General features: G+C 46.3%; 1 protein-coding gene across 1 annotated transcript in view; it reads right to left on the bottom strand.

The window, feature by feature from the left end:
- Positions 1–8669: 8669 nt before the first annotated feature.
- TMTC3 (transmembrane O-mannosyltransferase targeting cadherins 3) overlaps positions 8670–27918 on the bottom strand; it is a 1032559-nt gene continuing 1013310 nt past the window's right edge. The window contains exon 14 of the mRNA XM_069629335.1: positions 8670–10448. Coding sequence (XP_069485436.1) covers positions 9628–10448 — 821 coding nt within the window. The 3' untranslated portion in view covers positions 8670–9627. The remainder of the gene's footprint in view (positions 10449–27918) is intronic.

Here is a 27918-nt window from a genome sequence, read left to right as displayed (position 1 = left end):
ACCCTTAGCTGCCCACGCTGTGTGACAGAGAAGGCGGACATGCTGCATATGTTCTGGTCCTTCCCGGTGATAATTAACTTTTGGGACACTGTTCAGGATAGGGCAGCGGCAAGACGGATCCAAATGCAGGTGTGGTCGCCGGAATCTTATCTACTGGGGCTGTTCCCAAGGGGCAGCAAACAGAAGACAGACATAGCAAAAATGAAAGACTTAATGTGTATACTGGCGAAGCGCCGCGTAGCAATGGCATGGAACACAAGCACATGGCCATCGATAGAAAAGTGGGGGGCGGATCTGAAGAAATGGACGATAGCGGAAACGTCAGTGTGGACCGCAGCGTTGCAGAGGGGTGAGGGAGAAAGCGGGGACAAGATGCTTGCATGGGACTCCCTCATACAAGACCTGTTTGAAAGCACAGAAGGGCACGGCACAACTGGCCCCAGTGGGCCAGAGGAAGATTGAACTGGCGGTGGCAATGTGGGAGAGGGCACTCAGTGGGGTGGGAAGCCAGGGGAAGTGGCCAAGTTGGAAGAGGCCTGATCCAAGGGATACAGACAATAAAAGGCAGAAACATTGGGGACAGACATGGAGATAGCCAAGCCAGCGAGCTAAGAAGACGGAGGACACAATGTGGATCCAAACATGTAGTACCAATTGTAGTGTTTTGTTTTTTGGTGTTTGGTTGTTGTGTTGTAAAAAACACTTGGATTCAGACTAGATATCAAATTACAAATTATAAACCTTTCAGATTCTCCCATGTAATCGAGAAAGATCAAAGCAAAATGTCAGTGTATTTAAGGAATCACCAAATAGAAGGTGAAGGATTCATTTCTTGAGATTAAGGTTACGTACCCCACTCGTAAATAAGTTCCACTCAATCAAATACTCCAAAAGCTTTAAGGATATGCAGATATTGCGAGGATGAAACTGAGGTGGAAACCTTAGAGCATCTTTTCATGGTCTGTCCCTATTTACATTCCAAGCATCACGCTTTGTTGATACCTTTGAAAATATGTCGACCCTCAATATTTGGAGTAGGACTGTAAGTGGGAGACAGATCTCCCTGTGTTATGCAGCTTTTCATTTTCTATCAGGAATTTTAGATGTGAAATAGAAATATGCTAATGTATGATGCTTCTTTTTATCTCCATGTTCTGAATCTTTGCACTCTGTAGATGTATATGTATTTAGTACTAGTTCCACATTATTTTTGTAATGTGAAAGGTTTATGAAAAACGTGACACACAATAAAAATAAATTTAACATAAGGACATTTATTTTTCCTTCAGTATGGATGATGAATGGAGCAGAAGCAGGGTTTTTAGGAGTTTTAAAAGCTAGACACTTCAATCTGCTTTTCTCATCAAATAAGAAAGGCATCAGTTGAAGACGAGATTAACTTAAGGTATGGGAAAGGAAAATGATTGCATTGGAAGACATGACAAAGCAATTCCTCTAAGGTACACACTGTTGTAAAGAAGAAAGGCACTCCTTTAAACTTTCTATGTCTATTTTCTCCTAATCATTACCCAAAGTACTCGGTCAGTCCCTGGTTTGTGTTTAGCATCAGAAACACATGAAGGTAGAAGTAGGATAAAATACAGTGTGAAGTAATATCTATTTCTTCACTGGCCTCCTTCGAGGTTTCCTTTGATGCTTTAAAAGCTTTGCAAATGCTCTCCAAAATGGTACAACCTACTGTTTCAACCAAGGACCCATGAACCCAGTAGGACTTCAGGCCTTAAAACTCTTCTTTATGTAGGGGCAAATTCCATGTGGCTGATTAAACAAGGAGAGGGACAGTGAGATTGACATGGCAGAGTATGCAAATAACTGATGCATCTAACCAATCAGAGCAGTATGTAAATAACTGATGCATCTAATCAATCAGGGTGGCACTCTGTAGGGAGCCTCCTCAATGACAGGAAAAGTATGAGGAAAGAAATGGGGGAAGGATTCACAAATAAGGGGCGCTTGGAACGTTCAAGTACCGAGCACCATCAAAGTGTGCATCCTCTTTGGAACAACCTCAACATTGAGCACTACACCTGGTAAACATAGAAAAAGAGAAGTTTCTAAAATATGGTTTATAGATTGAGGTCATTGGTCAAAGTAACATTACTTTTCTATACTTTGCATGAAACCTGTGAAGTCAGCAGGCAAAACAAGTGGGAAGGAATTTGAAGTGAAATTATCCTGACAAGGAAAAGGACCATACAAACTGTCGATTTATGGACTTAAAATGAAAATATCAACCGCAAATAGCTACCATATATTTTCTAGGGACTGCCATTTAGAAGATTACGTGTGCAAATGCTATTTTAGAGTGTGCACTTTCAGCATGAGTGAAACTGTGCGCTAACAGCACCTGACTGGTTGAATTTTGAGACTGTACCAACATTCGTTTGTGCCACTTTTCTGTATCCTTTTTGTTGTGTTTCTAACCAGGTCAATGAACTGCTTGGCTTTCTGCACAAAATCCACCTTCACAGCAAATATCTCAGAGTGAAAAAAGTCCTAGTAGAGAGAGATGTTTTAGGCTCATAAGTACAATGCAAAAAGGACGTCCAATGCTCCGAGGTAAAACAAGTCTAAGATGTTAAAAGACTGGATATACTTAACACAGAGTGCAAATAAGAAATAAAAGAAAACGGTTGCAAAGAAGAACAGTTTCCGGTGGGAAACAGGACAAATGGGACCCGATTAGAGTGAAAATAAACTGCTTTAAATGGAAGAGAAAATGCACCCAAATCTTTCAAAATCTTTGAGAAGGAACACTACTGAAAGGTTTCAGAGAGGAGCCTGCATTTCTAGAGCTTACTGTGGGCTGAAAACCAACAGTACAGTGTTTTTCATCTTAATCGCAGAGACCAGAAAGTCTAGCACACTAGCTAGTGCTTTTATAAAAATTCATATGCTAAAAAATTGTTTCTCAATCATCACTGAAGCCACAAAGATGGGAGCAGGTGGCAAAACGTCAAGTTGCAAGATACTACCGAGCCATAAAAAGACACTTGTCACCTTCTATACATACACGCAGTACACTATCACTTACTCGCTAAGAGTGAACTATCACTAGCCACTCGCTAGTGGCGAGCACATATTTTTTACCCTGAATGGAGGAACAATGACTCAGGTTTTGAACATTGACTGGCCCTCTGACTGGATACTTCATGGTCAGTCTGCATTGTATTCTATGGTTAAGGGCAGAACCTGCTATTCACACCCGGGGAAGAGCCATTGACCAATCAGGTGGCTGGAACAGCAGGCGAGAATATACATTCACTGCATGCTGTTCCAGCCACTTGAGGCCCTTCCCCAGGTGGCATCATTATTTATTTTTTATGTGGGCAGGCAACAGAGCGCCAGTCGGCCACACATCCCGCTTCGGCCGACACCATAGAAATGGAAAGGGGACAGCGTTTCTTTTCCCTGTCGTTGCCCATCTTTGTTTTTTCTTGGGCGGTTCCCTTCAGAGACTGGTGTTTGCTTGCGGCGCCAATCTCTGGATGAAAAAAAGCCATTCGCACCCCGGGGTGTGAATTGTTTTCATGCCCCATTGGGCGGGCAGGCATGGTTGGTAACGTGGGCCTACCATGGCTCGGGCTGGCGGGCAGGCATGGCCGGTAACGTGGGTCTACCATGGCTCGGCTGGCAGGCCGCTACCGGCTGTGTCCTCCCTCCCAGTGGGACATGAACGCCATAATGTTTGTTGGATGTGCAACTACAAGGCAAGCCAATAGGACGTTAGGAAGCTGGGGCATTTTTGGGTGACCACTAATGTATATAAAGAGATTCTATCTCGCACTGGGAGCCAGTGTGTGTCCCGTCTTATGGCAGAGATGTGGTGAGATCGTGGGATATTTAAGGCTGATCTGAGAGCATTATTCTGTAGTATTTGTAACTTATTCAGGTTTCGTTCGGAAGAGCCTATGAATAAAGTGTTACAGTAGTCAAGCTTAAATAATATCAAAGCTCTGGCGAGGGTGATGCAGCTATTGGGGGATAGATAGGGTTTTCAGGCATTCATCAATTTATTAGTATATGCTGTAGCTGAAGCTGTTGCATTAACTTGCCTAGTGAGGGAGAGGGTGGAATCTAAATATACACCTAGTGTTTTGACCTCGCTGGTGACTGATGATGTTTCCATCGATGTTGAATGACTTATAGCATGTGTCTAGTTTGTTTAGCCGAGCTTGAGAGCCTATGATAAGTAACTCGGTCTGGTCATCATTTAGACGTAGCCATCCAGGACTGGATATGAAGATAGATTTTGTTGAGCATTTTTGTCATAGCAACCAGTGAGAGTGATGAGGACTTGGGTGTCATCTGCATAATTAGTGTAGGTGACACCCAAGCTGTCAAGGTGGTCAAAGAGGAGCTTTGTGAATATATTTTAAAGAGTGGGTGAGACACATGATCCCTGAGGGACTCCACAAGAGATAGGTACTGGGTCGGCAGAAGCTGTAGGTGTGAACACTCTTTTTGTTCTGTTCGATAGAAATTATTGAATCCAGCTGGCGGCATTTGGGGAGAAGGAGGCAGCTGTGGTCAGTAGTTGAGTAAGGATCTTGTGGTCAACGAGATCAAACGCTGCTGAGAGGTCCCAGCAGTAGGAGGATGGCGAGGTTGCCTTTATCTTTGGCCTCGTCCATTTTAATTTTTAGATCAAGGAGGACTGTTTCTGTGCCATGCCCTGGTCTAAAGCCAAATTGGCGCAAGCCTAGGAGGTTGTTTCCTCTAGGTGTTTTTGTATTTGGAGATAGGCCACTCTATCAAGTATTTTTAAGAGGAAAGGAACTGTCGTAATAGGTCTATAGTTAGTGGGTATGTTTGGATCTAGGTTTGTTTTTTTGAGGAGAGGCATAACCCAGGACTCTTTGAGATTATTAGGGACTGAGCAGGTTTCAAAAGATGAATTAATCAGAGCAGTGATGAACAGAGCTAGTACCTTTGCTCCTTACTTAATAGTGGTGGCTGGGCATGTGTCCTCCTGGCATCTCGAAGGTTTTAAACCAACGATGATAACTTCTACTTCTTTAGTAGAAACTGGAGAGAAATTAAAAGGGTAGCACGGTACAGGCTGGGGGGCTGGAGGTTTACTTAAATTAGTACTCAGAGATAGGCTTCTCTTTTTTGTTTCTATATTAGATTGTAGCAGGGCTATTTTGTCTCATAAATCTTTTTGGATATTGGCACACCAAGCAGCATCTTTGATGCATACTTCTGTGGGTGGTGTCGGATTCTCAGTATAGTGAAAAGCTCTTTAGTACCAGATTTGGCATTTTGAATTCTGACATTGTAAGTCTCTCTTTTGGAATTAAGAATGGCTTATTTATAAGTGGTAGCAGCAGTAGTCCATTTTTCCTTGTTTGGGATAGATGGTATTTTTTTTCCACGCGGCTTCGGTAGATCCTTTGACGCTGCAGAGGGTTTTTAGGTCTCTAGTGAACCATGTGTTAAGGTGGGCCATTGGTTTTGCCTATTATGTTTTTAGCGGGGCGATTTTATTTAGAGCTTGGAGTAGGGTATGATTATCCAGGTCTACAAGTGTAGACAGGTCCTTATCAAAGCTTTTAGACGGTTTGGTGGTAGGCTGTAGTAAGGGTAATAAGTTGTCTAAGGTAATGTTACAATTGTTTCTGGCCAGGGTCTGAGGGGCAATTTAAACATTTGCTTTAAGGCAGATGCTATCCTGACCTGTGAAGCTAATGCAATGGTGCTCAGGAGGGTAGCTCAGGGGCAACATGCTCACCTTGGAAGCAAGACAACATGGAGCAACACAGGTTCGATCCCCGGGTCCGCACTTAGAAACCTCTGGGTATTAAGCGTGTTATAAATAACCTATAATATCATCTCAATCCAAGGTTCTGCCCTTATTGTGCATGGGGTCATTAATGCAGTGTTTGAAACCAAGTTGGTGAGATAGAGTTCTCTATAATAATTTAATTGAGCATTTATATAGCGCTACAAACCTTCATGTATCTTAGCGCTGCTTATTATTACACACGGTGTGTGGTGCTCATTTATCGACCTCGCAAGGATGAAAGGCTGAGTTTGGCCCTGCCGGGAGTCAAACCTGTGTCAGCAGGCTCTGCACAGATGTCAAAGCGAGCGCTCTACTCGCTGTGCTATCGGACTGGCATTAGTGTGTGGCATTAGTGTCATTCACGTCGTCAAAAATAAATGACCACAGTATATAAAAGAAAAGAGTTGGGACTACAGAATCCATCGATGAGTGGGGGTGGCCAAGGGGAGGTTGCAGAAAACTGGCTACAGCTCTGTGCACAAGGCACAACAGACAGTGACATGAAGAGGAGCAGCAGGGTGGACATGGAAGATGGTGAGCGCTGGCCAGCGTTGGTGAAGGGCTGAAGACAAAGGGCTGAAGAGCCACGCAGGAAGAAAAAATCAGAAGCAACGGAACTGGCACAGGAAGGAAGGAGGGGCAGACAAGCATGGTGGAGAAATGGCTGCGAGCCAGAGCAAAGGAAGCTGCAGGTAAGTAACAAATTGTTCCTCCAATGGTCAATCTGCAGGCTGTGCAAGATGTGTGACCTATCATGTCTCATCTAGCTTGCAGGTTGAAGGAGTGGAAATGTTGCCAACGTTCCACGGATCATAATAGTTAATTTACAAGAACTACGGGAAATCAATTAAAACATTTAGAAATTCATTGAACTATCATGGAGCCCTTCCCATTCTGAAAGAGGTAAAGGACTGATGGCAAACTAATGCAACAGGTTTACTTCAACCAGGAGAGAGACTGCAATTAGAGGAACTAAAAAAACGTGATTTACCTTTACCAGGGTGTTCTGCCTCTGGAGGCATGAGAGATTTATTTAGGTGGACAAGTGTACTTGGTACGGGGAAAGGGAATATAAATGGGCACATTTGACCATTCGCATTTTCTTTATTACATAATTTCAAAAGCAGACATTAGGCAAACTGAGGAAGAGATTGAGAGCTTCAAACACAAAGACAAACCCCTTCCATGGACCAATACGCCTCCTATATGGCAAGTGGCAGAGGTCAAACTGGTGGCCAAAAAATACTGAAGAGCAGGATCCCAACCTCCCCCAACATTAATGAAGAACAGTGGGTTATCCTAAAGTAGTGTCAGTAAGAGGGTAACCTTGCTCGTCAGTAATGTTATGGGATGGGTGTGATAAAGAAAAAGACCCCCAACCACACCACTCATAACTATCAAAGCATTCAATGTATTAGTTGATACTCGTTCTGCTTTAGTAAGCAAAGCAATGGAAAACAATTATAAGAGTAGTGAAGAAAGGCTAAAATGTGCTCTTACAACAATGCATGTAAATGTTCACACCCCTATCTAAAACATTCAAAATTGCTATGAAAAACAAGTTGAACCGGATATTGCTACATATGTATGTGACAAGCTAACAAGTTGTCTATTAAAGAAGATGGCACACGTGTACAGTGAAAGTGTAATCGATGCAGAATGTTTCACTTAACGGTATGTGTTTTGTATATAGAGTTTGTGGTACTTCTCCATTGAATTGGATTTAAAAATGTAAAAACGTTATACTTCACATACCATGTGACATTTCCTGTACTCCCTCGCAACATAACATGTCAGCTTTATGGCTTAAATAACTACATGTGGTCATTAAACGTATTCAAACCTTTTCAGGGCCTGCAGCCTTTCTACAGTGCTGGTCCAAAACTAGTACCAGTTATGACTACACTATTGTTACCATGCCTAAAATGTGCTCATGGACATTATGATCGTCTTGTCAAACTGCATGACAGTTACCATGTCACTTAGACCCAAAACAATAAAAAAATATATATAAATTAAAAGAGAATACACATGAGGTCTTACAGCTCATTTTTCATACCACACACAAAGTAAACCAGAAGCCTAACCGATGAGGTTTAGTTCTATCATTTGTTTGAAATCTTGACATTTGTTTTTAATTGTACCATCTTGGAAATTCCTTAGGAAATTATTCTCGATCTAGTTCAGTTACAAGAAATGTTTCCAATGCAGTTTCGTCAGCCACAGCCCAACATTACCATTGGAGGCTTACAAGTGTTCTGTTTGTATTGTTATTCGTGAACCTTCCGACGCATTCCTGAAGTGTAAATAACTTACACTCCAAATGTATGTTTCACCCTGCCAGCGGTCCCAATTACAGCAGTTCAGCGAGTTTCTTAAAAATGTTGCCTTGATGTCACTGGGGCATTACAGCAGGCGCCAGCCCCTAGCAACACTTAAGTATACTTAAATAGGAAGTGTATTATATATACAACGATATATACAAACATCGTAATACCAGCCAAAGGGTAAACTATGCAATTCAGCCTTCCCCCAACAAGAGCCACGGAACAACATCCCTTCCTAAATGTCTGCATTTTGGGGTAATTTTATTACCGACATTTCCACACAGAGAGCAACAAATATGCACAAAAAGGTTCATGCGTTTTGTTCACTCTGATTAAAACGTGTGAAACCTTGCATGCTTATATTTCACTCACGAAGTGCAAATTTGATGCGATTTTCGTGGAGCCGGGTCGCAGATTTTAATGATTAAACACGCCACCCTCGACCACAGTGTTGGTGTGGATTCTTATGGAATCTGCATAGGCAAATATCCATGTAAATTACGACCACCGAAGTGCGGACATGGCAGGCGGCATTTACAATCAGTTTTTTTAATAGTGTAAATATGATATGGAAACTTGTCTGTTTTACATTACTGACCACAGGCAAAAACAATTAAATTACCATTGAGGGGCCTGCCTGTACATCAGTGCAGTCATAAGCGGTTCCCTCCGTACTATTTTTGTGGTCAACCAAAATTAGCCCCTCAATTTCTCTCACTTGCATTATTAAATGAGAAACACGTAGCTGATTGTTTTCGCGTGGCTTCCAAAGGGACATTAGATTCCAAGGGGAGAAAATCAAAAGAAAAAGTGCAAACATCATTGTGCAAACGCTGCTAAAGATAAACACATAACATAATATGTGACCTTGGGCAACAAGAGACGTTACCAGACAACTCCCTTTAGGTTTTCCAACATTTCTTATTACAGTGTAGCACGTGATTATGTTGTCACTAAAACACAATATTCGGCGTCATACCCAACACTCCAACAGAAACACCTGCCAACATATGCTTTGGAGATCAATTTTCCATCAGCACCATAATACAGTAAAATGAAGATCCACATTGTTTTAAAAAAAAAATAGCACCTTTCATAGAACTCTCACACAGACCTGCGATCAAACTGATGTCCTTTTAAACCACTGCACTGGATAAAGCAGTATTATGTGCTACCACTCCACAGTGGGTGTGTTTTTTTTTCTTTTCGTTTTTTTTTTTAGAATTTTCGGATTTCCTTTGATAACACTGTTGTTGAACATCAATTAAAGGCTTAAAGCATGTCGATCTTTGTGACCTCATTATTTAGTACTAATTTCTTTATATGTATTAAGAAAATTCATCTCTGTCCTTGTAGTTCTCAAGACTGTAATGTACAGCCTGACATCTGCTGCTGTGAATCGTTACTTTCCACATCTAAAAGGAGTGCTGATGGCCATAACAACAGATTAAAAGTGCACCCACTTCGAACTCTTTTGTGATACAATAATGGCTATTCACCATTTAAAATCCGTTCGATCTCCTCTAGCCTCTTCAAAGCAGCCACTCTTTTCTTTTCAATGTCTTTTATGTCCTTTGTTGATTTTTTTTTGCTCTCTTTGTCTGTGGTATTTTTGTCCAATTGTCTCTTTGCTTTACCTTGCCCTTTGTTGTTATTAGTGTTAGTTGACAGGGTGCCTTTCTGGTCATTCTTTATTTCTTTCATGTTGTCAAACAAACTTTTTTTTTCTTCCTCCACAGCTGTTGTACCACCTGATGGATGAGAAGAATGGCCTGCAGTATTTAAGGTTATAATTTTACTTCGAACAATGTTCAGATGACGTTGGATATATTCTTCGTGTGGTGCCAAAGCCAGGGTCTCCACTAGGCACTTCTCAGCTTTTATCAAGTTCCGTTCTTCAAAATAAACAACACACAGGTTGTGCCTGCCTTGCACATTGTTGGGATCCATTGCCAGAATTTGCTCAAAACACTTCTTCGCTCCTTTGATATCTTTCTTCTGGTTCATCAGGATATCCCCCTTCAGGATCAAGCCTTTCGTATGGTCAGGGAAGTAAAGCAGCAGTTCTTCGAGCACAGGCAGGGCCATCAACTCCTGTGACGTCTGTGAATAAAGGAGGGCCAAATTGAAGAGTGCACTCCGGAAACCGGCTTGCAATTTAATTGCTTTTTTCATCCACATCTCCGCCTCCTTATCTCTCTTCTCGTCCATAGCCAGCATCCCCAAGTTAAAGTATCCATTTGCATCTAACGGCTCTTCTTCCACATAAGTGAGGAGTCTTTTTTTAGCATCAGGACGGAGTCTAGGATCACCTAAATAAAACACAAACACTTCATTTTAAAAAACTGGATTGAAATTCAATGTTCTACTGCGATATTGATTAACAATGCAACTCTAGCAAAAGTATTGTTAAATAGCTTTGATTTTTTTTCTCATCAGGCGATGAAGCACGCAAATAACATGTTACTACTACACAGCTGAAATTAAGGTACAGAGTATACTGTGCCTTTTACCACATGAGCAGGTGTTAGAGTATGTATTAACATTAGGGATTGAGTTCTGCTCACCTCTAGAGTCGTTAGAGCCGAGCAGAACTCCATCCTTAAATATCTCTACATCTGCTAGCCTCCCACCAAGAAAGCAATTCACATTACAACTGCATCCAGCAGCATGAACGTCCATGGGTGAAGGCGGGATATAGGGAACCCAAAGGGGTCGAGGGGAAAACAATAATTGACTAAGCCAATATACATGGCTGTTTTAGTGAAACACACTTGTCTGTCGTTCATGCGTATGATGTTGTTAAATTGTGTGTGGAGCACATACTGGCAAATGCTGATAGCTTTTGCAGAAAGAGAGCAAGGAACCAATGGCCATGCAGGAGGATCCCCCCCCCACCACTTCCTCAACAGTTTAGATTCTAGTGCAATGAGGGAGAACATATCCGAATATTGCAGCAGTGCTGCTATGCTTCTGGAACCGCACCACCACTTTTCAGCATTTCTGTTATAAGTTTATTGGGACAGTATCACATTTTTCAACACAGATGCTGTGTTTTAAGGACATAGCCCGGGAACATCTCACTAAGGCTGCTCTGTTAAAATGGGCCTATACAGAAATTGTATCCAGTGGGATTTTACATTACTGTTACAGTTGGAGTCTTTAGCCAAGAGGACAAGGATTAGATGGCCATGTTGTCTGAACCACACTTGCGATTTTGAGCAGGTGTGATGCACATGTTAAATGTTAGAGGCATTTGTACCGTGCACCGTCACCAACTGATTTGGCCCCCAGGCGCTCTGGCGGATCTGCAAACGAGAAGGTGGGATGGGTTAGTAGGTAAAGCGGGTGTAGGATAGTGAGAAGAGTGGTGTTCTGTTGGCAGCTTCACCTCGGTATACACCGGGTGCTGAGCTTTGGTGTGGGTATCGGATCGATGTCAGTCCTCGTGTGCTGTTGGTGCGGCTTATGTGTTGTTGCGGTGTTATGAAGTGCGTGCGGGTTGTGCAAGAGATGGCTGTGTAAGATTTTTGAGTGAGATAAGGCTGCAGAAATGCTGAGTTTTTTTGTTAGTGGGTTGTATGAAGTTTAACATGCTAACTTTCAGAACTCTGTCCGAGTGTGGCACTCGCCAATCCTCCCAATCTCATCAGGGTGGGCAAAGGGGTTAAGCCTGGCAGGGTTTTAGGTTTGTGTGAGGCGCTCTGTGTACTGTTCTAACGCGCTCTGTAACTGTTCTAATTGCTCCTCGCCGCTCTATTCTAGCGAGCTCTGTAGGGGTTCTAAGCCCTACTTCCAAGCGCTGGTGCCCACGCATGGCTCCCTTGCGCCTGCATAACATCTGAAGCGGCTTAGTGGACTGCAAGTACCACAATGCACTGGGCAGCAGCTGTTGAACAAAGGGCATTATCCAGTGGTGTAAGTTTGCATGGCATGTATTAACTGGGCAGAGCAGCAGGGGTTTAGTAAAGACATTGTAATAGACTTAAACATATCCTATAACAACCATTATAATGTGTTTATAAAGCACATTATCACTCAAGCATCAGAGCGCGGGCATAGCCGGCTCTACTCTGTGACGATGAAAGGTGGAGTCAGCCCAGCTGGGATTTAAACCTGTGACCGGCAGGTTAGACAGAAAGGCTCAGCATGCACAGCCACTGGCAGATAAATTAAAAAGACTTGATCACACTGTAGCCTGGCCCCAATTGTCCATCTGAATCCGACACACGGCTGCCTCGCAGAGCACGCATGCGCACGCACCCTCACTGAAGGCATAGGCGTAGCTTAGCACGCACGCACTCACGCTGAATGCATAGGGTTATTGATTACCTTCGGAAGTTTCCATTTTTTTTGCTGACGGTGGAGAAAAGACAAAGAAAACCTGCAAAAGCAAATGCCTTGGTGCTAGAATATGCCAGTTGCTGGCTCAAAATTAAAAAAAACACACAACACGAAAACATAACACAACAATTCAGGAAAAGCGGCCACTGTTTTGGCTCTGCTGGTGTCCCCTTTTCCCCCGTTTCTTCTGTTTTTGTTCATTGTTTCCAGCAAACATGACTTAAAGTCAATATATAAAAAAAAATCTGTACAACCTCGTCCTTATTTACAGAAGATGTGTGATAGTGTCAAGGGTTTGATACAATGAGGGCCTCTGGGAGTGAAATGGGGTGTCAAAGAGTGAGTGGTGCGGTCGGAGCACGAGATGTTACCATCCCTCGAGCGACCTTTTCCCAGGTGACTATCACTGGATACCCTACTAACGCGAATTATTGAGGCCATAACGTGACCCACCCGACATGTTGGTGGGTCCCCCGTCTCACCAGCTTTCTAATCTTTCTGAAAATGTGTCCAGAAATGTTCCGCCTTCATAGCAAGTCCCGCTGCCCTAGTGGGGCCTGGCAGGACGCGGAAGGCCAGTGGGGCCGGTCATACGCTTTTCTACTTCCGGGGCACTTGTGCTTGACATTGGATAAACGACTTTCTCGATATTGCCGTGCTGTGGTGGGTGGGGAGCTGATGAGGGGTCAAGCCACAGGGTGTTTTGTGTCTGGCAGGGGGTCATAGGGATATGTTGTGAAGTATTTATTGAGACCATGCCCCGAAAAGCGACTCACAAATATTATTTTATTTTTTATTGTTGCATTATTAGTTTACATGAAACCTTATATAACACATTACACATGATAAAAATGTACAATTCATTTTGATAAAACAGCATATATACGTATGTAAAATGAAAGATTACAAAAAAAGTCCTCAAAACCAAATCAACTTCCATAAAATCTATCACAGCCCTTAATTTTCCAATATAAAACCATTGCATATAATATGCCTTTTTCCAATTCCTCCGTAATATCTCGGATTAATAAATTCAATGCTAAGGTTAAAGAAATATTTACACCCCACATACAATGGCTCCAAAACAAGTGGACAGACATTTCAAGCTCCCTGTTAAATCTATCTTTAAGATAGAGTATACGTTTAGACTCAAAATGGTTACAGGTTAATAGAAGATGCTTAAGAGTCTCTTGCGTTCTGGTTTCTAAGCAAAAGCGACATGTGAGATCAATATGTTCTTGATTAAGTACCTCGTCTTTATGTCCCCAGTGCCGTATCCTTTCTAATGTTGGAATCTGATTCAGTCTAAAACGCAAAAATATTGATCTCGCCCTGTGACAAAGGAATCTTTGTAAATAGAGGGGGATACATTCCCTTGCATGTCCAAAATGTGCATACTCCTTGTAGGAGGAGTAAGACTCCACACCATCTACTGTATCCACCCAATCCGCCTTGAATAAAAGTCTCTTGACCAGTCCTGGTCGTTGTACCAGATCATCTTGACAAAGACCTAGAGTATCTAACAACAAATTCATATTGTCGCTAAACTTTCTAATAGATATTAGTACCCTGGCGAGAGACAATCAGAATGAAACAAGCATTCTGATTGGCTCTCGCCAGGTCCATACCCGGCTGGGAATCCCTCTGTCGGGATTCCACGGAGGGGGGCGTGGCAACCCCTCAGCCTATGGGGAGGCTCGAAGCGGGGTCTCCCCGCGGCCGATAGGCTGCCTTCGCCCCCCGCCGAGGACTCGGGTAAGTATTTTTTTTCCCTTCCCTCTCCTCCCTCCCACCCGCCCCCCCCCCCCAACTTACCCTCTTGTTTCTGCGTCCCCGGCGGGGGACAGGGGAAGTCTCCAGCCGTGTGGAGACTCGGAGCGGGGCCATCCCCGCTCCGTACCTCCACACGGCTTGGGGCTTTCCTCGTCCCCGCCGGGGACGCAGGTATGTTTTTTTTTTCCCCCTGCCAGCCCCACTTACCTTTTTCTTGATCCTTTTTTGGGAGCGGACACGCTGGGAACACATGTTCCCAGCGCGTCCGCTCCCGATGACCGCCATGGAAAGGGACAACGGACTCCGTTTTCCCTTTCCATGGCGGCGGCCATTTTCTTGGTCGTTTTTTTCTATCCCGAAACGCCGCAGCATTTCGGGACAGAAAAAAAATTGCTTTTAGTACCCCGGTCACGCAAATATTGTGGGCCGGGATACTAATAGCAATATGACCCTCGTGGCGGGGGCATTACCGACTCTGGTAATGCCCCGGGCCTTCGTTAATTACCTGAGTCGGTAATGCCCCTGCCGCTCGGGTCATATTGCTTAATTACTGACCCAGATATAACAACCTTATTTAGCAATTCATATAAAGTGTTTACAGGTGGATCATTCATCTTTCTAAACAAGGATAATTGCCTCTAAAGATATCTCGCTTTAAGTGAAATAAGACATAACTCATGATGGATAATGGCATTGGGGACTGCCATCGATAGGCCTAGTAGTTCTTTCCACATTTTACCCTGAATCACATTCAGGCATGAGCTCATATCGTGGGTACAAATGTCCAAGCCATACAGGATGACCGGCTCACATATTGCAAGATAAAAACGCCTTATAGGTAGGAGCGAAAATGTACCCTAGCCTTCAAGAACATCATTTGAACCTTTAGTTTAGATGCTTTTTCTTCCAGGCTGTTTCCATATCTTCAGGCTAGATCTATTAGTAAAGTTGTAGCCTAAATATGTTATAGCCTGGACCTGTTCCACCTGATCCTCTCCCATCCTCCAACTATAAGATTTGATGGTTCTCTTCTTAGTAAGCACAATCGTTCGGGATTTAGATGCATTAGGGGAAAGATTGTTCGCCATTGCATGATGATAGAATATGTCCATCTTTCTACGAAGGCCACGTGGAGTTTAACATCTCTGCCCTTACATAGGTTATACATCATTTGTTGGTGGACTGCAAGGTATTGATCCATTTTCAGAGAGTTTTGTAAAAAAAAAGTTTTTGATTAATTTTATTCAAACCAAACAACAATAAAAACCAAACATGCAGTGCAATCCATTTTCAGAGAGTTAATCAGATTTTTGTGTTTCAGGATGATTTTTCTCTTCCTAAATTGCAATTCAGCAAATGAGATGGGAAAATTCTTCAGAATCCTTAGATCCCTTTATTTAACGCGCTTGGATCTTTGGATTCTGGAGTCTCCAACCCTCCCCTTGGGTTTCGCCGCATGCCTGTCACCCGTCCTACTAATTTTATAGGCACATGACAACATAATATTGTTATAATAGGATCCCCCTAATGAGAGATCCTCTTCCCTCAAAATTCGATGCAAAACTAGGGTAAGGTTCTCCAAGACCAGGGCATTACATTTCATAATCGTTTTCTTATTCCAAACAATCGTTCTCCCGTTATTAGCCGCCTCTAGGCCCATAAACTCTGGATTAACATGGATATCTGGACATGGAAGCGATAGTGAAAAGAGTAGAGGAATAGGATCGCCCAGATCTACCACCATAAGCGTCAATTTTCCACATGCTTGTTTCCAACTATTGGAAACATAGAAAAAATTCTAGAGCTATTTTCCAGGTATGTTTGGGTAAGTTACAATCCGAGGCGTGGTCTAGGAGTCCCAGATCCCAATGTTCAGGGAATTTATCCCACCATATACCTCTCTTAAGATTAGGTAGGAGCACTTTCGGGGTAACCGCTCTCTCATTCAGCATAGAACCCTCAGCACAGGAGGAGTTAAAATCTACTGCCATGATAATACGATTTCCAAAGCCCTGCTCGAACCAACCTCCCAGAATTTCTCCATGGGAAACCTCCACTATTTCAAAGGCCACCTTTAGAGGATTCCAATATAGGTTCAACAGGAGAATTGGATCTACATTATTCTTTGAGGACAAAACAATACCCAGAAGCCATTCGCTCGTAAAAATCACATTACCATGAAACCCCAGATTGCGATCAACAGCAATAGTCAAACCACCACTAGGCCGCCCTGCTTCCCCCCCTCGATGCTAATGAAGAGAAGGTATCCAAACCATCTATGTACATGTCAGTAAGCAGCATGGTTTCTTGAAAAAAGTAAATACGGGGGCAGGTGTACGTGTCGCCTTTAGTCAGAAATGTATTCAAATGTGAGCCTCTGCATGAGTTCCAGGAAATAACCTTGATATTAAAGCTGTTAGGAGCACCCGTGGCTTGTCTAAGGGTCTCTAAAGTTTAAAGAGCTGGTTGCAAACATGACCAATCCTGGCCGCTGTTGAAAAGGCTAGAAATTAGGGCCAATGCTGGATCTGAGTTTTCTAGTTTTTTAATACCCAAATGAGCAATTTGTTCCGTTTGGATGTTAGTAGGTTCCTTATATTGTAGGAAACTGTCAACCTCTTTATCATCCGCTAAACTAAACAGGTCATAACCCAGAGAATTAAGATTTTTTTCTTGGGCACGCACCATATTTGCCACCATCCCCGAGTGAAAGCAGCTTACCATTCGATGATTGTTATGATTTGGCAAGGATATAGCGTCTATGTCATTGGTTGTTATAACCCGCAATAGAGGAATTTCTTTGAACATGTTTAAGAGATGTGTTCTATTTAGACTAGCCTGAGAATCTGTCTTATTGTTATTAATCCAACCCAGGATCTTCCATGAATAGGTCTTGGAGAGGGGCTGTACCGGAACAGACTGCGTCTTTACATTGCCTAAAAAAGGTTTAAGTACTGCATTTCCTTGAGTGTCCTGAATGTTAGGGGTCTGTGTGTCTAAGGGGCTTTCCCCCCCATGTTATTAAGAGTAGAACCACTCCCACTCTCAACCATTGCAATCGGCCCATTAGAAGAGTGAGTGTTAATATATGCTGCAGGGTGCATTACTTGGGAAGTGGGGAGGATATTAATTTGTTGCATACCTATAGATGTTCTGGCATGTTTATTGCTAGTTATTTTTGCCAAAGACGGTCATCTTAGTTTGTTTAGTTTGGGGTCGATCTTGACCAGTTCTCAATAGATTACCATCTTGAATGTTAGGGTTAATCATTTTTTCTCCCCGCGCTAAAGGACATTTCTTGGTGGCTCCCCCTGCTCCTGGCCCTCTCCCCTGTCGGGCCATTGGCTACTCCACTATCATCAAGCTCTTCTTGGGCCGGAATATTCCTAATTGCTTTAAGATTAGAATTCCTGCCTTTCATTTTTGTGTTGGGCATATTTTTTGTTTTTTGAGCATCCTAACCTGTTTTTTTGATTTTTTACGCCTATAAACAGGAGATTGGGGTAGCTCATTAATGTCGTAGTTAGAAGTATTGGCAGGGCGTACTTCGTCAAGTTCAGTCAAGCTACCCGTTTCCAATACTGGGTCTGCTGGTATTTTCTCCATATGTTTAGTGTTTTGTTTACATTTCTGCCCCCTTTTAGGTGGCGTTTGTTGGATGATTATAGCATCCTCACTGCTAATATTCAGACATTCCCCCTCTTTAGAAGTTTCCATGACATGTTCCTGGGCATTAGATGTTTCCGTGTCTTGCTCTGGGGTATGTCCCCCAGTTGCTATTGCAATGGCATCCAGGAGAACAGATGGACTGTCAGGACACCTCAATTCATTTTCATATTTATTATTCTGTGATTTTTTACTTCCTTGGCTTGGGAATTCTTGGTCCCCTATCCCTCTATCTGACGAAGTTGGGCGATCCCCTGAAAGCATGAATTCCAACAGAGTGGTAATTTTCGCATCCATGGTTGCTAGCCTGATGCTTTGTTCCTCTCTATTTCTCATATTGATTATGCTCTTTAATGTTATGGTCATTATAGGTCTTGCCCTCCACAAGGCCCTCCAAAAATGCCAAACGAGTAACTAATTGATTACAGGCAGCTTGTTGGCCTACCATAGAACCACCAAGCATCTCTTGGGACTCACCCATGGTTTTCAGAGCCACATTTAAACTAATATGCAGGTTAGATAGAAGGGGTAGAAGATAATCTCCTCTATCTTCCTTACCCGAACAAGGCTTTTCCTGTTTGTCCTTGCCTATAAGTTGAATTTCTAGTATCGCCTGATCGGGTTCCGTGGAATTATCCACTGTTTCTGGTCGGTTATAACCATCCCTATCCGTTTGAGTAATGGCCACCTTCCTATGTATATGAATCTTCGGGGCCTCTAATGCTGGTGTAATGTGGTATTTTTGCTTTCCTTCTTGTCGTTTCCCCAACATGGTAATATCTATAGTTTCTGAGAGTGGACCGCTCGGCGACCCCTCAGATAGACTCCTCGCACCCTTGCCTTTAGATAAGAGTCTCCCTGTCGGCATCTCTAAATCAATAATTTCTCTAAGCAGGTCCCCCGTAGCATCCGGCATAAGCAAAAAGGAATCATCCAAATCATCCCCATCAATAGGTTGATTAAGATTATTATGGGGAGGAATAGGAGTCCCTTTGGATTGTTCTCCCCAACTAGCATATTTAGACTGGGTAGGGCTAGTAGAACACTGTCTCTTATTCTGTTCACCTTTCCCAAAAATAAACACTGCAGGTGAAATGTGAGTGGAATAGTTTATACCAAAAGGATATTTACCCTTGTTATTTTCTATCCTATTACGCCTTAATGAATCTAGGCCAAGAACTTCCCTAGCTTTCATTTTTTCACTAAAAACAGCCTTCTGAAGGGGAGAAGATGCATGAAAGCGAACCACCCTTTTAATACCAAGTAGACTTTGTTGAAGACATTCTTCATCAGTGAGTTCCTGTCTACAATCCAGCTTGTCCCTATTACCCATAAGTGCCTCTGTATCTAATATGTCTGGATTTTCCCCATTAGACGTTTGTTTCTCCAACACTGTTAAATTAATGATGGGGGGTCTCTCAATACTCACACAAGAAGTATGATTCGGCCCTCCATCAGTAATTTCAACAGATATATTACAGGCAGCATTGTTTTCCATGTGGTCTATATTAATGGGCACTTCGCACTCTAGCGGAGAATCCAGCTGAGCTTCTACCACCTTGTTCTCTTGGCTCTCAACAGTTTCAAACCCGCCTCTAAGTGCAGGCATATTCAATTGGATTAATTATACGGGAACACTCCCAAAAATCGTAAAATAGTGTAGAATAAAGTGCAATATAAGGCAGGTCGTCTACCTAACCAGAGGAGGGCACAACTCGCAACCTCTGGAATATAGATGGGGAAATAAAAATTTAAAATTTCCAGAGAATAGAACGCAAACTAATAATAAGAAAATGGGGGTTAAAAATATGCACCAATGTTAGGATTGCAAGTATGATAAAATGAATATCTAGGGGGGAAAAAACTTGCAACCCCTGTATTAAAATAAAGGAAAAAAGAGCAGAGATAGAAAAGGAACAAGTTACTTACCTGTAACTGTTGTTCTCCAGCATGGGTCTGGCATGGATTCACATGCTCATGAACATTCCCCGTCGTCAGGCTGGGAATCCTCGGTAAAGAAAAAATCAGTGTCAGTTTCGTTTCTGATCTGACTTTCGTAGTAGTAACCAATCACTGATTTCTGCGTCATACTGACCACAGCCAATGACTGCCCTCTCCCTAAGCCCCGCCTCTGGCAGCCATCCTCAGAATTGGTAGCACGTGAAGTGGCAGTATGCCCAAGTGAAGAGCCGCAGAGGGGTAGGAGGGAGGGTTCGCATGTGAATCCATGCCAGACCCATGCTGGAGAACAACAGTTACAGGTAAGTAACTTGTTCCTTCTCCAGCATGGGGTCAGGCATGGATTCACATGCTCATGAATAAGAGAATACATAGCAGTACACACGTGCACAACCACGAGAGGTGGCAACAGGCTCAACATTAAGAAATACAACAACTCAACATTAAGCATCTCTTACCTCCTCACCAGGCTCACCTTAGGCGAACAGGTTGCGCAGCACTGCTTGGTCGACCCTGGGCTCCTCCCTGGAATCCCGGTCGACGCAGTAGAATTTCGTGAAGGTGTGCGTCGACCTCCACATAGCAGCCCTGCAGATGTCCAGCAGGGGCACACCAGATAGGAACGCCGTGGTAGCTGTGATCGCTCTGGTGGAATGAGCTCTCGGCCTGGCAGCGGTCGGTTTGCCAACCGATGACAGTACATGATACAGCCGGAGAGCCATCTGGAAATGGAAGCCTTTGAGAGAGCCTTCCCCTGATTGACAGGTCCAAAGTTCACAAAAAGTTGTGACGTCTTCCGAAAGCTCTTTGTGCGGTCCACGTACAACTTCAGCGCTCTTGCCACATCCAGCAAGTGCAAAGTCCTTTCAGCCGGCGACGAAGGCGACGGGAAGAAGACGGGCAACACCAAGGGTTCGTTGAGGTGGAAGTCCGACGGCACCTTGGGCATGAAGGAGGGGTGCGTCCTGAGCACTACCCTCGTGTCGTGAAAAGTAAAGTACGGGGGCTTGCAGGAAAGGGCCTGGATCTCTCCCACTGGTCGTGCAGAGCTGATGGCCACAAGGAACGCTGTTTTCCACGACAAGAACTTCAAAGAAGCCGAGTGCAGAGGCTCGAACGGAGGTCCCATGAGCTTGGTCAGCACCACGCTGGGCTCCCACGCCGGGGCCGGCACCTTCACCGGCGGGAACGATCTGAACAGTCCCTTCATGAACTCCTTCACCAGACGATGAGACCACAAGGACGTCCGTCCCGTGGTTCTGGTGTATCGGGAGATCGCAGCAAGATGAATCTTGATGGAAGCGTGCGCTAGTCCAGCCTTGGCCAGCGTCAGTAGGTATGGCAGTACTTGCGGAGCTGTAATCCGTAGAGGGTTAATCTTCTGTGCGTGGCACCAGACAGAGAACCTCTTCCATTTGTGTCTAGCATTTAACAGTTGAGTACGCCCTGGCCTTTGCAAGAACCTCTCTGCAGTCGGCCGGTATGTCGTAACCTCCAAACTCTAGCGCTGCAGGAGCCAGGCCTGCAAGTTCAGCGACTTCGGGTCGTGATGGAGGATGGCGCCTCCTTCCCTGGAGAGAAGATCCGCGTCCACTGGCAGCTTGATTAACGGGACGCTGACAAGTCCAGAAGGTCCGGGAACCACATCTGCCTCGACCACGCGGGTGCGACGAGTATCATCCTGCACCGTAACCTCTTGAGCTGGTTGATGAGCCGGATCAGCAACGGCGGGAATGCATAAAGTTACAGGCCGTCCCAGAGGAACGAGAAAGCATCGCCCATGCTCCTCGGCTGGGGAAACCTGCTGGCGAACCTCCGGCACTTGGAGTTCGTCGCCGTCGTGAACAGATCGATCTGGGGCGTGCCCCAGCGTCGGAAGAGTCGGTCCACTAGATCCTGTCGTAGTTCCCACTCGTGGCACGAGCGCAGCTCTCTGCTGAGCGAGTCGGCGATGGTGTTTTTTTATTCCTGCCAGATGAAACGGCACCAGGAACATCCCTTGGGCGACGGCCCAATGCCACACATCCTGCGCTTCCTTGGACAGGGCTGGGGATCTGGTACCGCCCTGCTTCCTGATGTAAAACATGGTGGTGGTGTTGTCGGTGAAGATCCTCAACACCTTGCCCTTGAGGGACGGAAGGAAGGACCTGAGGGCCCAAAACACTGCACGGAGCTCCAGGACGTTCATATGGAGGGATTTCTCCGTCGGAAGCCAAAGGCCTCTCGCATGCAGATTTTCGGTGTGCGCTCCCCACCCTTCCAGGGAGGCATCCGTGGTCACTGTCTTCTGGTGGCCCGGGGTCTGGAAGTCCATGCCCGGCGTCAGATGCGCGCGGGTGCCCCACCACCGGATCGCTCGTCGGAAACTCCCGTTGAGTGTGATCCTGTCCTCGAAGCTGCCTGTCGTCTGGACCCAGCGAGCGTCCAGGAACTCCTGCAACGGGCGCATTCCGAAGCCTGCACAGGTGGATGAGATAAATGCAAGAAGACATCATCCCGGGGAGGGATTTGATGGAACTCACCTTGGCCGCGTCCGCCACCAGCATCCGCTGCAACTTGCCCAAGATGGCCCTCGTTTTTTCCTCCGACGGCGAGGCCAGAAGCGCCACTGTGTCGAGTTTCGCTCCCAGAAACAGTGAGTCTTGCGCGGGCACCAGGTGGGACTTGGCGTAGTTTATGGAGAATCCCAGGTCCGTGAGTAGTTGGACGGTCCTTGCCGTGTGTTCCGCGGCGAGCTCCCTTGTCTTTGCTCGGATGAGCCAGTCGTCCAGGTAGGGGTAGACGTGGATCCCCTCCAGGCGCAGCCGCGCCGCCACCGGTGCGAGGCACTTGGTGAACACCCTGGGTGCCGACCTCAATCCGAAGGGAAGGGCTCTGAACTGGTAGTGCCGCCCTTGGACCACGAATCTGAGAAACCTTCGGTGTCCCTTTAGGATGGGGATATGGAAGTAGGCATCCTCCAAATCCAACGACGACAGGAAATCGCCCTCCTCCAGCTGACCCAGGACGTGCTGGAGGGTGACCATCCGGAACTTCTGTGCCTTGATGAATTTGTTCAGTCGTCGTAGGTCATCCTCCTGTCTTCTTCTTCACGAGGAAGTATCTTGAGTAAACTCCGGAGCCCCGAAGCCTCATTGGGACGAGCTCGATGGCGCCTTTCTTGAGCATCGCCTTTACCTCCAAGAGAAGTTGAGGGACGTGATGTTCCTTCCTGGCCACAGGGGGGGGACGCGCGGGCACTTCTTTAGAAATTCGAGCGCGTGACCCTGGGCCAGGGCGTCCAGCACCCAATGGTCGGTGGAGATGGACTCCCACACGCCGACGAAGTTCGCCAGCCGGCCTCCCACCGGGGTGCTTCGGTGGGGGCCCGACCCCACGGCCGGTTCAGTCCTGCTTCGACGAGGCTTTGCCGCCTTGTCCTCCCTGGCGATAATGGCGGGGTCCGCCCGACTTGCCTCGTCTCCTGTAGGCTTCTTGTGACGACGAGCGGGCCGCTTGACGGTAGGTGGAATATCCGCCGCCGGAACCTTTGGAGGCACCCTGCTTGCCTCCGGTGCTCCGAAAGGGCGGCCCTCGTTGCTGGAGAACACCCAGAGCCCGGGCCGTCTCCGTGTCCGCCTTGATGGCTTGCAGGGAATCGTCCACTGTTTTCCCAAACAGGTTGTTCCCGTCGAACGGCATGTCCAAAACTCTGGTCTGCACGTCCTGCCGGAAGTCCGTTGCCTTGAGCCATCCATGCCGTCTAAGGCACACGCCGTTGCCCAACTGGCGAAAACCAGTATCAGCGATGTCCGTCGCTACTGTAATGGCGTGGTCCGACGCCACTTCCCCTTCTTGCAAGATCTCCAGGGCCTCAGCCCTCTTGTCGTCCGGTAGGAAGTCCAGCAAGGGGGCGATCTTGTACCACAACTCCCTGTCGTAGCGTGCTACGATAGCCAAGGCGTTGGCAGCCTTAATCGTTGTCGCTGCCGATGAGATGACTCTGCGTCCCATCGTGTCCAATTTCTTTCCCTCGCCGTCCGGGGGGGAAGTTGACGTGGAGGCCGATGCCCCCCCCGCTTTCTTCCTGGCCGCCGCGGAGACGACCGAGTCCGGGGTCGGCTGTGCCCGAAGGCACAAAGGGGCCGCGTCCAGGACCCGGTACTTCTTCTCGTACCGATCCCTTCTCGCAGGCGTTGTGGATGGGTTCTTGAGGAGGGAGAGACCCTCATCCCAGATATCGTCCAGTAGGGGTAGAGCGAGGACTGTCTTCCTCTCGGTCTTGCGCCGTTGATAAAGGAAGCCTTCCTTCCTCTTCTCTTTCGGGCAGAGCTGGAAAAGCTCGGATGCCCTGGCGATCATGGCATGAAACGATCCAATCTCGTCGGGCGGGGAAGCCCGGGGAGGAGGTGACGACGGAGGATCCTCGCCGTAAACTTTGTCGTCTGTACCTGTCGCGGCCGTGTCCGTCCCCGTGTCATCCCCCCGGGTCGTGGACGGGGAGGAGGGCTGAGACGGGCGCGATGGTTGAAAAGGAGGTGGAGGATGAATCCTTCTTCTCTTAGGAGGAGGGCTCCCAGAAGGGCCCGGCTCCTGGTCCCCCGTCAGGAGCTGTTCCTCCGTCGGTGGTAACGGCAATCTAGTCCTTATCTCCGAGCATAAGGACTGTACAGCCAACAAAATGGCCGCCGAGTTGTCTTGCGGCACTGGCTGAGGGGGTTCCGACGGGCGGACAGGAACCAAATTGGTACCCTCGACGTTCTCGTCGGGGTCCCTCCCGACGGGCTGGTCTTCCTCCACGCCAATGCCGTGGCTTAAGACTTCGATCAGCTCCTCTTCAGAGGTTGAGGCCGAGTCCACGATGGCCTCCTGCCCCTCCTTCTCCGTCGGAGGTTTCATGGGGGTCCTGTCGATGGGCTTGAAAGAGGACTCCCTCGCGGTGGCAGGGAAACTCTGGGCCCCGAGGTCGCCTCCACTGGTGTAGCCTCCACAGGCTGAGCAAGGGCCGCCGCGACTGTCTCGATAGAGGCCTTGGCCGGGTGGATCAAGACTTTCGTCACCTTAGGTGCGCTCACTGCCTTCTCCTTAGGGGGGGGGTCACCGCCTCACTCCCCCTCCGAATTGGCCTTGGAGCTCGACCGGGGCCTCTCCAGAAGCTTTGCCGGGTGCTCAGACTTCCTCTTACCCGAGCCAGAGCGTTGGCTCGTGGTTGATGGCGCCGGGGAGGTTGTGCCCTGCCTGGCAACCGAAGAGCCCGACCGTTCGGCGCTCCCGGTGCCCGCGGACTCGCGGTGCTTGGCCTTCTGTTGGGCCCCCGTCGCCGGGGCGCCCTCAAAGGTCTTAGGCGGTCCTTTATGGTTTGCTCCAACATGTTCCCGCAAAACGCACAGTCCTTCTCCACGTGCGTCTTGTCCTCATGCAGGCAGTGGAGGCAAAGGGAGTGTTCGTCCTCCTTGAAGACATTCTGAAGCTGGCATGCAGGGCAGACCCTGAACAGCTTCCCGGGCGTCGAGCTTCCCTTCTCCTGGGCCATGTCCGAGATGGGCCTGATAAAGTTCTGGAGTCCTCCAAAAGCGTGGCTCGACGAAATCTTCAACCTTGAGGGGCATAGAAGAATCCGACACGGGTCCCCGTTGATCGGATATAGAAACGGTGGAGCTTGAGGCTCTTTGACCGAAAAAAAAATGAGAATTTGCCTATGAAAAAAGCGTGAAAACGCACTAAAGCTCGAGAGCAATAGCACGAGGATCCCAACACTTGAACGTGCGGTAAAAATCTGAGGATGGCTGCCAGAGGCGGGGCTTAGGGAGAGGGCAGTCATTGGCTGTGGTCAGTATGACGCAGAAATCAGTGATTGGTTACTACTACGAAAGTCAGATCAGAAACAAAACTGATACTGATTTTTTCTTTACCGAGGATTCCCAGCCTGACGACGGGGAATATTCATGAGCATGTGAATCCATGCCAGACCCCATGCTGGAGAACAAGATCAATAAAATATATACAACATTCAATAGATATCAAGTGCAATATAGAACACATTCAAAGATATATATGTTAAGTTTGCACTGCCTTGGGAACGCCCGATGGCTTGAGGAGCAGCCTTAATCCGTCTCTCCTCCCCAATGTCCAACTGAACAAAGCAATTACCCAAAAGTGTTCCCTCCTTTCGGAGGATAGATATACGTAGAAGTCCCAAATGGCCACTGTAAGAAATTGCAGCTTAAATGACAGCAATAGTAGGACAGTACCAGGGATCAAAGAGAGCTCCTCCACAGTCTCCCAGTCTCCTGCCTAATGGCTAATAAACCAAAATGGAGTGAATCTTGCAAGAATTTGTAAAATGAGCAGAGCCTCGCCACAGTTACGAGTTTCACTCCGGCTCCTTGAGCGGCTCCCTTTCCTCTGTAACCCGGAGCCTCCCAGAGCCAAACAGCAGACAAACAGTACTTTAAATGCTGCAACCTTGTTCCCGCTGCGGGCTTAACGCCGCAAGTGTGGTTGGGCCATCAATAAATGCCCGAAAAGGGTCATGTGATCAGTCACGTGGCCTCAGCAAGCTCCGCCTACTCCAGGAAGCGAGTACTGCCCAGCAAGAGCTACACTTGGCTCGCAGTGCTGTCAGGCAAGTTGATGGCAAGTGAACGTTCCTTTTCCAAAAGCGGTCCTTCAATGAGCAACAAAACACAAATATTTGGAGTTACCAAAATGTCCAAATACATCTTACACTAATAATGGGAGTAGCTGATAGGGTGGGCAAGACTGATTATTTACTTGTGTATTAGGCATATGATTTCAGTATTGGGGTGCATAGCCCTACTGTGCACAAGGCCCTGTCTGTGCACGAGGTCCTATCCGTGCACAGAGCTCCATCTGTGTAAAGGGCCCTACTGTGATGCAGAACGGCCCACCTTTTAAGCCCTGCTCCCCTGGGATGCATAGGCTCCTCTGCTTGAGCCCGTCCCATTGCTCATATTTAGTCCCTCATGTCCCTCATGCCCCTCCCAAATTGATGGAGAAAGCTAAGACACACAGGCGATAAGTTTTAAAAAAGAAAAGTGGGGGTGCTCATTAACATACCAATAGAATGTGGCGTCACCCGAAATTAGCATATAAAGGTGGTCCCATTTTGATTTTGTTGGATGAAATAGGAATACTTGAATCCTCTAAATACATTTATATGATACCCTGAAGAAGAGCATGGGATCGAAACACGTGTTGGCTTAGTAAGCAGCGAAGACTTTTTTTGAATAAATAGAACCATATATTACATTTCATGGATGAGTTAATGTTTGTGAGTCATTACAGTTGACTAATGGCACGCATGGAGTAGAGCACTGTTAGGAACCTAATCTACCTCTTTCAATGGTGTCATTCATTTTCTGGGACGTCAGGGAATCGTCCGGTATCTTTGGTTCCTCTGCGACACCCAATCCATAATTTCCTAGTATCTAGCGCTTGAATAGGGTTTGGTTCCCAAAAGTAATATATGGATTATATGTTTAAAGGTCTTGGAGAAAGGATCTTGCAGTTTGCGTGATGCAAGGAGATTTATAAGGCTAGCACTCAGTGAGTGCGTGTGGCTCTTAAATGGTGGTGGATGTACGTGCGGCGCGTTTGAGTGTGTGTGTGTGTGTGTGTAGGTTCTGCAAGAGGTGGATGTGGCAGCCTCATTTTTGAAGTCGTCATGGCAAGCCAGTGGCCACTGTAATTCATTTAGAAATGGGGGTTAGATGCATTGTGGCATTCCCATGGTCGGCACACTGTATTCTGGAGTTTCTGTGGCATGTTCACGGTTGGCAAATTATTCTCTGGCATCACAGTGGTATCCTCATGATTGGCACGCTGTAGTCTTGTACCACTGTTTTATCCCCATGGTTGACACAGTATAGTCTGCCATTACTGTGGTATGCCAATATTTCCACTGGATAATCTGCTTTTACTGTGGTAGAAGGATGGTTGGCGACTGTTACTGTTGTGGTATTTCCATGGTTGGCACATCATAGTATGGCATTACTAAGGTATTCCGATGTTTTCCACGCTATAATCTGGCATTTCTGG

This window comes from Ambystoma mexicanum, chromosome 12 (assembly GCF_040938575.1).
Source record: "Ambystoma mexicanum isolate Mex_15411 chromosome 12, UKY_AmexF1_1, whole genome shotgun sequence".
NCBI classification, from domain to species: Eukaryota; Metazoa; Chordata; class Amphibia; order Caudata; family Ambystomatidae; genus Ambystoma; species Ambystoma mexicanum.
Note: the sequence above shows the minus strand (reverse complement) of the source record. Positions and strands in the feature narration are given on the sequence as shown.